The sequence below is a fragment of the Chroicocephalus ridibundus genome, chromosome 1 (assembly GCF_963924245.1).
Source record: "Chroicocephalus ridibundus chromosome 1, bChrRid1.1, whole genome shotgun sequence".
NCBI classification, from domain to species: domain Eukaryota; kingdom Metazoa; phylum Chordata; class Aves; order Charadriiformes; family Laridae; genus Chroicocephalus; species Chroicocephalus ridibundus.
Window position 1 is genome coordinate 100,197,583 of NC_086284.1, and position 13,502 is coordinate 100,211,084.

General features: G+C 42.5%; 1 protein-coding gene across 3 annotated transcripts in view; it reads left to right on the top strand.

Moving 5' to 3' along the window:
* Positions 1–2,497: 2,497 nt before the first annotated feature.
* The window catches only part of DSCAM (DS cell adhesion molecule), a 461,329-nt gene continuing 450,324 nt past the window's right edge, over positions 2,498–13,502 (top strand). The window contains exon 1 of one of the 3 annotated variants that reach the window (XM_063345282.1): positions 2,498–3,137. In XM_063345282.1, coding sequence (XP_063201352.1) covers positions 3,095–3,137 — 43 coding nt within the window. In that variant the 5' untranslated portion in view covers positions 2,498–3,094. The remainder of the gene's footprint in view (positions 3,138–13,502) is intronic. The other 2 variants (XM_063345273.1, XM_063345266.1) reach the window with 2 other exon arrangements.

Genomic DNA, 13,502 nt, shown 5'->3' on the forward strand with positions numbered 1-13,502 from the left:
ACTTGATGCTGATGGCTCAGGGGACAACTCGAATGTGTGTGTCCAGAACTGTGAGGAAAGTATATTGATGGTCTGGATGTTCCGTTGGAATCAGATGGCTCAAAAGCATTGGGGTTTCAGTGAGGTCCTAATACAGAAGTCTTCTCCTTGTGCTTCCTGCAGTACAATGTAATCTGAAATGCTAAGCATCTGAGATACATTTAGTGTGATTATCAGCTGATATGTACTGTTGCTGTATCTCTGTTAACTTCAAGACATTTTCCTCAGAGTTTGCGTGGTAGCTGCAGGAAGCAAGGATGATCAACAAGTACAAGATCTAAACCCAGTTCAAGAAGTTAATTTAAGCCTGGTTTAAGATTTCTGACCTTTAATCACAGTTATAGTAATAGTTGCATAGGATTTGTTTTCTCCAGAGAAGATATAATTATATGCTAACTCTAATTGAGATACCTGACTGGAAAATGATTGGATTTGTTTTAGGAAGAATTAAATAATTTCCAGACACTTAATCTAGAACATTCTATTTCAATAAAACAAACAAAAAAGCATAAAAGGGGGTTCTTCTTGGTTGATGACCTTAACTAGCCTTGATTGCGGTTGAAGCCTGGTCATGCTTGATTTTTCAGACTTGAAAAGTAGCATTCTGACTGATTTCCTGTACTCTGTGTGGAAGTTATCATATAGTCTTGTTTCTCCAGTTCGACAGATTGTTTAATTTAGGTTTCAGTCAAGTTCTTCCCTGAGCAGCAAAACTGCTGAACCCTGCTTTCATGCAAAATTGTGTCCTGCCTTCCCCTCTCTTCCTTGAACCTAGCTCAGGACTGTGGTTACACTGCCTGGTTGGTTGGCTGTTGCTAAAAAAGGTTCTATACCCGCTGAAAGCTGGTCCCTTGCCTTTCGGTGCCGCAGAAGAACAAATGAAAGACTTAAACTCTTTTAGTCTGCAGCTGCTGTTGTTGTTTTAAATAAACTGAAACATACAGAAACTTGCTTGAGACTGCTTTAAATAAAATGGAAATTTGTCAAGGGCTGCCAGAGTTATGTAGATGAGTAAAGGTGGTAGAAAGGTATGAGAAGATGGTATATTTATTCTATGTGGTATAGCATCGTATCTCTTAAGCCCCAAACAGGTTTTGGGCTACAAAATGGGAAACAAAGTAATTCTGAAAGAGCTGCCTAAACAAACCTGTCATGAACTTCTCCAAAATGCTCTCAAATGAATACTTACGCATTTCTACTAGTCGCTAGCTCTCTTCTAAACAAAGAGATTAAAGTACTGTCATTTTTTAACAGAACTTCACTCCCAATAGAAGCAGACTTCTGTCTTGCTTTTTTTTTTTCCTCCCTCAAGACATTTGTACTTCTCTCTTTAATTTTTCTTTAATAGCATCAGATGCTATTTTCCACTGAAACAGCTTCCCTGGTTACCCACATCTTTTTCTTAAGGGCAACCATGAGCAGCTAGTCCCTGCCCAATATTGGTCTCACCTCTCCTACTTTCCCTTCAGGGCTTCAGTCTCTCCTGGCTAATATCCCAGCAGAAATAGGATGCAGGGAACTAAGCCCTTGCATGGTGGGTTTCACTGTGCTTCAGATGCGACTCTGGTTTTCTCAAGAATTAGAATGAAGGGCCTTATACGATGCTTTGGGAGTGCATTTTGGTCCATTCTGTACAGCTTTAGAAACATCTCCAGACAGATATTCTTCCCTGTCCAGATGTGTTGCTGAGCTTTCTGCACATGTTCATCCCAATGTCTTTTTGGGGGACATCCTTTCTCGGGTGTCATTACAGTGCATGAGACTGAGCGTCGGCAGCATAGCAATGTCTGGTCCTATAAAGCAACTTAAAAAAAAAAAAAAATTGTCCTGTGAAGACCCCCAAATGAGGAGTGATCCTGTTTGGTAAAACGCTGGGGATTCTGCAGGTTGAGATTCCTTATTGCTTTGTTGTGTTTGCTTTTCATCTTACAGCTTAAATTCAGAGTTGCCCTAATGCTGTTATGCATTTCACAATATTGATTTCTTTTTTTAGCTGTCTTCATTTAATAATTTTTCCTTTTTTTTTTCTTTTCCTTTTTAGTCCAACCTTCGCATCATAGATGTGAAGAAAGAATAGATGCAGAAATTGGTTTTAGTTTGAGAGACTGTAATTTACTCTTTCGCTACAGGGGGAAAAATTGTGTTGCCACAGAAAGAGAAACACATGAAAGGCCAAATAATATCTGGAGCTGTGTAAGCACTGGGAAATGTAGATATACACATTTTTTTTTCTTTCAGTTTTGCACAGAATCTTCGTCAATTATTTGATGCGCTCGCCTGTCTGGGCTGTGACCTTCCAGAAGGGCCCCCTCCTCCAGTCCCCCCGCACGACTTGTCAACACATTAGTCATATACAACTCAGCTGATGCCAAACGGACGCAGTTCAGCCAACTATTGAGCGGCAGGATATTCTGCTGCCTTCTTCTATTGGTCTCGGTTTTTTTTTTTTCCCCACCGCGGAGACTCGGCGGTGCTTCGGGGCTGCGGAGGGCTGGGGTCGAGGCTGCCCTCCGCCGCGCCGGGAGGCAGGGGAGGTGGGCAGCGGGATCGCTGCCATCCGAGCGGCAGGAGAGGGAAGATGTGCCCGCCCGCCCTCCCGCCCGCCGCCGGGCCGCAGGGAGGTGTGTGAGGAGCCGCGGCTGGCGGCGGCTCGGGGCTGGCCGCCGCCGGGGATGCTCCTGTGCTTGCGCCGGAGGATTTTGTCACCTGTGGCCCTGCCCCCGCCGACCTGCGGGCGCCTCCCCGAGCCGAGGACGCACCTGGGCGCCGCCGCCGCGCACCCGCCTCCCGCCCCCGCCGCCGGCTGCCTCTTCCCCCGCCCGAGAGCCGGGCGGCGAGTGTCGGCGGAGCCGCGGGGCTGCAGGCGGGGCTGAGCGCTCGCTGGGCGGACGAGCGGCCCCGCAGGCTCCCACCGAGCGGCCACCGCCGGCAGCCGAGGGAGGGCGGGAGGCGGCGGCGGCCGGACCCGCTGCGCGCTGCCTGGCAGCTCCGGCCCGGCCGTGGGCGCGGCGGGCGAGGGCGAGCCCGGAGCGGCGAGCGGGGGAGCGGCGGGGGCATGTGGATGTTGGCCGTCGCCTTGCTCCACAGCATCTCCCATGGTGAGCGCTGCCGGGCCCCCCACCTCGGGGCTCCCATCCCTTCTTTCCCTTCTTCCCATCCCTCCCAGCCGGCCGGGAAGGGGAGCGGGGTCGCGGTTGTGCCTTTTGTGTTTAAAGCGTCGCGCTGGCGGTCGGCAGCCGTGAGGAGGAGAAGGGCGAAATTGCTCTGTAATCATTTAAACTAGCTTACCTAGCAAAGTGACAGCCCGTAACCCAGCCGCGTTACCGTCTGCCTGCCTCGCTCGGAATAAGACGGTGCCCAGGGAGACAGGGGGAGAGGGGCTTTTTCTTTCTCTCTTAGCTGGAAAAGTATAGAATTTTGCGAAGTGCCGTGCAAATCCGCCTGAGTACACGGGGATAATTTGAAGGGCTTTCATCCTGAGCGTTTGCAGGGAGATATTGCTGCCTCTTAACGTTGGTTTTTGGTTTTTTTTTCACCTTTTTTTTCACCGTGCTTTCACCTAACAATTCTTTTTTTTTTTTTTTAATATATGTTTAAGAAGTAATGTTTTGAAACTACTTCCCTTTCATCATTTCGCTGTAAAGGTACCTGCTCTGTATTTTTTTTTTTCTCACTCATTTATGTAAAAATATGCACGGATAAGCATTACATCATCTGAAAATGTTGAAGACTCTTTCAGTCAATTATAAAGTTAGGAAAGGGAAATTAGAGTGAAGGTAGAATAAGGGTAAACCCGTTCTCTGTTTGTTTTTTTTTTTTTTTTTTTTTCTCTCTCCATTCTGCAAACTCTCTGATTGACAAACATTTATTGTAGTTTCTGGATTTTTTTTTAATAGTGAATGGAGGTATTTTGGAACACCTAGATATATGTGATTGAAAACCATGTCATATGTGAAAATATGGTTAAATTATGTAACTTTTATTAAAATGAATATTAGCATTGCAGTTTCAAGGACAGAAAGCAAATTCTGCTGTAGTTTGGGATTCTAGCTATTCTATTACCTTGCCTCCTCCTTAGATCTGACAACACAGCATTGCTTGTAATGCGTTACATCTGGACAGCTAAATAAGAAAGATTAAATGCACGATTCTCAAAATAGGCAAAGCAGATATAATAGGGCAGTGTTTCCCATATTGAATGGATGTGAGAGAAGCACAGGGCAAAGTGTAAGATTTTCGTGGAAGATACAAATAATTGAACACCTAACAGAGGGTGAGGAATGAATGCTGGATGAGGGTGCCTTCACATCTACTTAAGTATACGCTGGATGAGAAAATACATTGACAGGCATGGCCAGTCCAGTGCGAATAGCCAGATAGATCATAAATTAGGAGGTGAATCTTAAGTGCGTGTTTAGTGCTATCTTAAAGTGTTTTCACCTTCTCAGTGCCAGAGAACGGAAAGTTATTGAAAAACCCCAAACTGTAAACTTCAAAATTTTGCATTTCTTCTAGTAGTAAGACAACTGCAACAAGTTCTAACATTAAGAAATTATATATTTTTTAATTTATTTATTTATTTATTTATTTTTGACAGGCAGCACTGTGCCTTTCTCTCTGTCCTCTTCAGCCAGACACCTTGCAGGGAGAGACTTGCTGTTAATAAGACAGACAAAGTCAGCCTGAAAGTATATGCTCTTACTGGTGCTATTCATTTAAAACTGGATTTGTGTAGGAAAGAACTCTGTTTCTGTCCAGAAATCTTATATCTCTTGAAAAAAGAAGCAGCATCTATTTTGGTCTACTGTACTGATGCTATAAATTTTATGTTCTAAGCTACTTAGTCCCCCTTCCAGGTGTTTTTGAAGAACAGAGTAATTTTTGCTTTATGAGGTTGAAATACTATGAAAATCACTTTCATTTATTCATGGATCTATGAAATCAGTAGCAATTTCACTTTCAGTATCCGCGTGTTTTTGTAGCACAAGCATGAATTTGTATCACAAATATTTTTCTAGTTTTAATAGGGTAACATATAAATGACAGACACATCTGCATAGATTCTATACTGCCACACAGCAACATTTGTGAATCCGGACTACTAAAATAAAATGTTTTTGTGTGATAATATTTTAAGATGAAAGCATTATAGAAATAGGCAATGGGTGGTTCAATGATTCTTTGCAACTTAAGAAGTATTTTTGGTTTTGACATCATACTTGATGTCAAAATGCATATGCATTTAGTATCTTTTTAAAGGAAATTTTTGAAAATGGCACCTACCTTCGTGTTAAGACTGAACAACTTGGTTTTGTTTATTAGTAACACTTATTTCGACTATCTTATCAGAGTCAAGAGTCAGAGAATAATATTTATAAAGGACTTCAGATTTTAAGGCAGTGTCGTATCAAATATGTATCTCTTTGAAAGAAATGACTGCATATATAAATAGATATGTCACGTATACATTTATTTTTATTATTCTATCTATAACTATAGCTGAGCTCTATTGTGCGAGAGGCAGTATTCTTTTATGACTATATCTGGGGGGTGCGGGGAAGGTTGTTGAAGGTTGTTTGGCTTCTGCCATTGCCTTTTCTGAATCACTTATAGAACCATACTGTATTTACTTAAAGCACAAGCACACGTATGAGTGTTTTTAAATTGTTACATCTCATTCTAATTTTAACTTTAAAATGTATGAGATGGCTCATGTTTATGTTCCTTTTTTGTTGTTGTTTTGGGGGATTTTGTGTGTTGTGGGTGTTTTTTTTTTTCTTTTGGAGGGGAGAAATAGCTTAAAAAATAAACCTGCACATTATGGGTTAAATCCTGTAGTTGTCGTCTTGGGCTAAATTTCTGTTGAAGATAATGGAAACCATCTGAATAACAATAGCAAGGTTGGCCCCCGTATTTCCCTACAGTCACTCAGCACAAATACATTTTGTCAAATTGGATATGAGCAGTGTCGCTGGGTAGGCTTTATGTTTGTGAAATAGCTTCCTTCTGGGGACAATAAAATACTGACATGCTGTTACATCCAATTAGTATTTCTGATGCCTGAAACAAAACCTTCCTAAATACCTGGTTGAAGTTTCCAGACTTTGTAAAGGCTTTAAACTCTCATTGCTGTGAGTTTCTTAAAAATGCAGGTAACTATTAACCATAAATGCATTGCAGCCTCAGTAAGTGCGTGGGACGATATAGACACCAGTGAGAGCTATGCAGCTGAATTCGCCACTTTGAAAGCCTGAGTCATGCAGTTACAATCCTGAGCAATACTTCCAGTTACCTTTAGGGTTACTATATCTGCACTGCCTTCCATGTTACTATACCTAAGTATTCCAGAAGCAAGCATGTAAATTTGCCAGCGAACGTCTTCTGTAGCTTGGTTGTAATCAGCAAAGGGGGCATTTCACTAGTTAGAGAGAGAGGAGGAAGGAAAAGGTAGGGTAGACTGCGCGGGGAGGATGGCCTCCTTCAAAATCCTGACTCTGTATTGTAATTACCGTGATAAAGTTACTTCAGAATTAGGATGCCGTTTTCAGCAATGAGTACCTTTTGGTATCGTTTAATCCCTGGGATAGGTATACTGAACCCATTTGCTTCTCTCTGGCTGCATTTCTTATGTGCCTGTTGTCCATAGATGTTCTGCTGAAATCAATGGAGCATCAGGAGGCAGCCAGTACAGTACAGATGACACTAAAAATAAATTTCTATTAAAATGATTTCCTGTTTGATTCCTTTCCCTGCACCCCATATCTATCAACATGGGTTTTAGCAGCATGTTAGAAGACTGAGAAGGAGCATACTGAACTGAGAGCAGGGGTTAGGCTGGAGCATGAGTAGTGACAGTGACGGTGGTACTAATGACACTCTCCGAAGAAAATGGTGACTCTCAGTGTTGGGGATGAAACGTTCGAGGAAAAGAGCAAACGGCTCCCTTTGTAGAAACACGCTGTAATACGTGCATAGCCTGTCTGGAATTGTGTAACGAAATCCTTACCTTAGAAAGTTTAATGCATGTGCAGAAAGCATTCAGCTTGGTATGAGTTTGTGGATGGCACGGTACAGCTGATGGTGTTTTTAATCTGGTGTGACTCAAGCTATGAATAGCTATTAATTAATCACCAAATGCCAAACAGAGGAAAAAACCTGTTTTAGCGAGGCAGTCAGAGTACGTCAGAAATACCTATTTCCATTTCAAAATAAGTGTTTCTCCTCAGCTCGGGGTGCGTGGATCCCCAGGTTTTGGGGTTTTTTCACCCGCTGGGGTTTTGTCACTCGGGAGTGGGCAGCGTGCTGTGCCGCTGCCTGCGCGGCGGCGGGGAGCCGGTGGCACACGACACTAGTGGGCAGCAAACCACACGCCTCTGGCAACGCTTCTGCAAAGCCGTGGGAACAGACGGTGCCCGAAGGGAGGCATTTTGTCCCCGTTTTCCTATCCGTGGGTCACTAAACTTTTTAACTGGTGGACGCCGCATCGTCTTTCTGTAGCGCTGAACAGCAGATGTGTGTGACAATGAAGGTGTTTTTGGTAGCAGTTTAAAGTGAAGTTGATTTGTCACGAGCAGTAAAAGCAAACCCACAAACCCTGTTAAATAGCTTGCAGCTCTGCGCTGTGATTTCAGTGGCATCTCTTCACTGCTGCTGTGTCTGGAAAAGTTAAGAAGTTGGTTTTAATTTTTTTTGTTCTTGAGTAAACTGTTTTCATGGAATATACCGATAAATTGAATCATTTGGGAAAATATTGTGGGCTTTTGTGTGGCTCATCCAGAAAGTTCCTCCAGCTCATGAGCTATGCAAGGCTCTGTCACAGGAGCAACCGGGCTCAGGTTGGACCTCGACTTTTTCTGTCTTCGCCTGGATGAGTGTCTTAACAAATATGCTCCTCTCTCAGGTGTGGGGGTGGTTTGGGGTGGGGAAATAAGCTCCTTTACCAATTTAATAAACATTGACGTGATAAAAAAAGCAATCTTTGGGGGAGCGGGGTGTCAGGGTAGTGGATTGAGGAGCAAAATAGATGGAGCTCTTTCCCCTTAAAGCTTACTCTAGTTAACAAGTTAAGATGTGGGTAGGATCAAGGCCTGTTTGAATATACCACTCATTTAGCCTTTGATTTTAATTGGAGCATGCCATTTATCAGTCTCCCAGTCTAGGACTCTCTCAGATTTCCAGTGGGAAAGACACTAATTCCAGCTTTCACTTTAAAAGCTGGAGAAGGGCAGAAAAAACATTATATTAAACTTAATTATTCTAAGGTATGATTATTTCATATTTTTTTTTAAATGTTATTTCTTTTGAGATATTGAAACTCTGAAAGTACTAAAAAAATCCATTTAAGCAATACGGGTCTGTAGATCAGAATACTTAATTATGTCAAGGTGAGTGTGTAGGCGTATGCAGTTGAAATTACTTGTTTCACAATATCGTATGAGGTATTTCACAATCCTTTTTGATCAGCACTTCCTTTTCCTTTAACCTGCTATGAGATCAATGAAATTAAGATTTCAAATTATGTTATCCTTCAGAAGAAACCCTGTTTTCTCAGTCTTCGCCTCCCTGTCTCTTAAAAGCATTCTGTCAAACAATTGGCATTTTCAAAAATAAAATGAATGAGAGGTATTTCATAAGAGCCTTTCACTGCACAATATTGTAGAGTACTGAAGAGAACCTCTTTAAGAACAAGCCACAGATTCCTCAGGTACTTGTTAGCGCGGTGGGCTTTTCTTGCCATTGCTTTTCTTTTTATACTGCCATTCACTAATAAATTCTTATTACCTCATAAGTATTTTTTTTCCATTAGAGCACTGAATTACTCATCAGAAAATGAGAAACTACAGTATATCAATATATACCTTTCATAATGGAGTGGGCAACAAATGTTATGATACATACTGAGGAAAGAAAGAAAGGCAGGCAAAAGGATGGACAGACAGGATGACAGAGATTAACAAGTCTTCCCAGCATCCCTATTTAAGCTATTTTTACTTAGAAGGCAGGGAGTAAGATTTAAGAGTGAGCCAGCAATCCTATTTATAGAAAGCCATTTTTAAATGCAAAGGCTTTGAGAAAGAGAGTCACCTCCATACTAAACACCAGCCTCCCTGGAGCTTCCTAGTAATTGAGGGAGAGAGCAGCCTGGCGACCCGAGCTGAATCGCTGATGTGCCTCTGCCGAAGCTTCCAGAAGGACAAACCCTGCATGAGCACAGGAGCACGGGCCACGGGGCAGCCCGAGAGCACGTCTGAAAATAGCACCCTAGTACATATTGATGTGGCAGATAAAGACACGTACAAGGGCCACCTGAGAAATTTTTTGCCTGCTTAACATTCAAAGCCTCTACGTGCACACCACCGTGTGAGCTGAAGACCACACGTGGCTTGTGTGGCTCTTAATCTAGTATGTCAGGGATAACAGTTCCTTCAGAGATTTTAAAATATATATATATATATATATTTATACACTCACATATATGTGAATCTATATAGCTTGTAATTGTTTAAAAGCTACTGTGTATGGAAAATGTAGCACTTGCTTTGCTGTCCAAGTGCACCGATGCTATTTTCTTTCAATTAATTACACAGTAATCCCATGCAGAAGATTTGTGGCTTAAGATTTATGTTTGTACTAGGCTAAAAATTATTCTTAGTAACTTTCTGTCATCTAAAGTAATTTTTTTGAGTAAATTTTGTGGAGCCCTCCAATGTTTTAGGAGTACCAGAAACATGATTCTTGAAAGGACCAGAGATCTTTCAATACAACTAGAATATAATTACGATGCACTGTAGCTGCAAATAGTTGCCTATCTACATAATCTACTCACAATGATTCTATAAACAAGATTGTAGGGTTTCTCTGTCTATATAAATACCTGTTGGCGTGAAATCCTCCCATGTCGTTTTGCAAATGAGTGGATTATGCTAAGCCTGCATGCTAAGGGTGTTTTTGTCTCAGAATTCCTGAGTGGCAGCCCTCTATGGTCCCAGTTTATAGGTGCCTCCAAATTAAGGGACTTGATGGGAATGTTTGTTTTCAGTTCTGTTCTTTAGAAGCATCTGCATGATAATATGTTGTTGTTCACTACAGTTTCCTAGTGGTTTAGTAGTTAGTATGAAGTTCAAACACCAAATGTTTAGTCTTTGACATATGATTCTTGTTCAAGCTGACAGAGAAGGCTATCTGGGATACTGAAATGTGCCGACTTGGAGAAACCCATATATTGTTGTTACAGTGTGTACTGGACTGCACAAATCACACGGTAGGATTTGAGTGCACCGAAATGCTACTGGATTGCTTTTTTCCAGACCGTGGAAAAGTAATGCATAAAACGTAAGCTCTGGCTCTTGCGAAATTCTCTTGCATGATTTTTCTATCAGAAATCATTGTGTGTTGGGTTTTTTTGTTTGGGTTTTTTTGTTGTTGTTTTTGTTTTGATTTACAGTATTACCTTCTGAAGCATTTGAGGGTTTCTGTGGGAAGGTTGTTGTTTGGAATTTTGATCAGGAAAATATTGTGAATACATAGAGTCACTCTCTTGAAAACTAAAAGGTGAGCATGTGACACGCTGTTAGACCACTTCTTGCTTGAACTAAGGAAAGAGGAAGTCCTTAACGAAGTTCTTTTTGTTATGGAAAGTAGATTCTGATGTCCCTGGAATGGAATCTTAGTGGAAAAGATGTCATTCAAGCAAACCAGGCTTTAGATGGACCTCAGTTTAAACAGAAAGGCCTTCTATGGTTCATCACCCAGAAGGTCCTGCATGTGCTGCACGTTCTCCAGATGAGTCTTTTCCTCACATTAGGTGGCTTTTCTGTGGGACAGTTTAAACACCAGTTCATGTGTTATTTCTAGACAGGTCGACCATAGTTTGGGTTGCAACTGCAGTTGTAAATCATAAAGCAAGGCATTTGTTATGTTGTGATGTGAAGAAGGTAATTTGGGAGACTGTCATTGAAGTATGAGTTGTCTAGATATGTCTGTAGACTTTAATATAGAGGTTTTTTGGCATGGTAAAATGATTCCCAAATGTCTAGAGTAATAATTTGCATTATACTCATTCATGCTTTTATCTGTGTACATTTAGGAAGCTTTCCTTTGTGCCTTTCTTCCTAGTTTTGTTGTGTGACCTGAAGGTTTCTCTTCCACCATGACAGCTTTTTCCACAGCCCTGTGGGGTTCCACACCCCTCAATGGGGTGTAGGGGTTCTAGAAACCAGATTTTTATTATTGTGGGGGAAAAGAGGAGAAGCACAGACAGTAAGGTTCATCTCGCTAAGGGACTTGAGTGATGGGTGATGCTTGCCATGTTTTTTTTGTTGTGTCAACAGTGACTGGAGCTTTTTGTTCTCAGCATTTTATAAATATAGATTTTAAAAAATACAAAATGGATGCTTAGGGGAGAGGGAGGGAAGGGGGTATGAAGAGGATTTTTAGTGGGGGAGGAAACAGGGTGAGCTTGAAATGACATCGGTATCCAGACAGCATTGCAAAGTATGATAAGAAGAGGAAGGGCACTCAAAGAGCAGGAAGCCCTGTGGGACAGCAGGAGGACAGTCTCTGAAGGCCACGTCTGAGCTGGACAGCTTATGGCGGGAGGCTCTGAAGTCTCAGCTTCCGTTTGCAGTGGGGAAGGCAAGGTTGAGCCTGTTCCCTTGTGCACACGAGCCGTGGGCGGGGAACAAAGCAGCGTGTGGCTTTAGGACTCCCCGGCGCTGGTCCCTGTGACTCCATCTTGGCTGCTGGTCTGTGCCAGGGAGGAAGCATGGATCCTGCTGTGCCTTGTGATGGGGAGCTCAGATTCACAACTGCCCTTGTCCTTCGCTTGCCTGTATTCAGATTTTTCTTTCATTTGTGTCTGTTCATGCTATTTCATCTGTGATACAGGCTTAATTTGAGGCCTACAACCCCACCTCTCTCTCCACCTTATTCTTACAGTTATTTATATTTATTTTGGTAGCAAAAGTATTTCTCCTGTCCCTAAAAGCTTTTTACCTGAGGCGACAAATGGATTTTGGGGAGTGAGGGGGATAAAGGACAGAAAGCAATCCTATGAATGTCAGCGTGGCTGTAGGGTAGGATGCGTGAGTCCCTTGTTTGCGTGAAGAAGGAAGGAGCTGAGCTCCTTTCATTGGGCAGGAGGGAGATAATTAATCCTCAGAAAAAGAGGCTGAGCTGCCAGGCTTTCAGGGAAGCCATGATTTGCTGTTTGGGAGCTAGACCTGGCAGGTTTGGTGCAATGGGGCTTGCTCAGCATGTGCACCTGGACCCCCAGCCTTGCTCCTGGGGTCCTCTCTGGATGCGGTCTCCTGAGAGCACTGCTGGGTGGAGTAGGATGTCTCCAACGCACCAGAGAGCAGCTCTTTGCCTCTACAACAAATTGCAGAGCTGCTTGCTTAGCAAGTCCTGAGGAAGACCGTACAGATATGGTGGGAACACAGCCTGGAGTAGGGAATACGGAGATTTTTTTTATTTATTTTTATTTTTCCTTCTTCCCCATGGAAGAAAGGGAGGCATAGGTTTTAGCTTTTGTATCCTGGTCTAGAGTACCTGTCCAAACTCCTTCCTTTCTTTACTGTTTTTTGCCTTTAGCTGGTGTGTTTATGCTTGAGAAGGAGCAGTGTGACTTCAGAGACGTGACTGTCCTGTTAAAGTGCTACATGTGCTCAAGCTGTGTTTGTTTCACTAGTGACAGAGCTAGAGGCCTTTTTGAATGTCTTAACTGGTGGCACACGTGAAGGTAATGCAGAGGAAAAGAAATGCCTGTCTGAAGATGCTGTAGCTACAGCAGTTCAGTGCATATTTATTACGTTCAAAAGTTAGTTCCTGGTGGATAAAAGCAATTACAGTATTCCTACCACATCTCAAAATGCATTTCTATAGAAGAGAAGAATGCTGATTTTTAGTAATTACAAAAGGAGCTAATGAATTTTTAAAACATTTTCCACTGCTAAAGAATGGTTGTCCGACTGCTACTTAATTTCAAGAAGTTTTGAGAACTCTTTGGATCAGTATATTGTGTTTCTGTCTGGGCTATTTTCAAAGATAACAGCCTTGTTTGCTCACTATGTAACGCAGTTACTTTTCTTCCCCACATCGTCCCTGCTGCTTTCAGTCCCTGGTGTGGACACACATTGGAATAATTGGAGTAGGTGGTTACGGTTGGTAAAGCATCTTAGCTGTGGCATTTCCTAAGGCTTTTGGCTTTGTGCTCAGAGAATTTTATTTTAAATAAGTAGCAGGTATTAAATAGCTAGCAAGTGAAAAATGAAGGCATTATGACACAGCACAGAGCTTGTACTCTTATAGGGTTAGAAAGTGGAAGATATGGGGAGCTGCACTTCTGATACCAGCAGGAGATGCTGCCATTTGGCTCAGGACTGCTGCCCTCTCAGAGGGCAGGAAGAGAATAGAGATTTAGGGATGGGTGTGGGGAGATGGTGGTGGTTGTCGTGTGTTCCAGA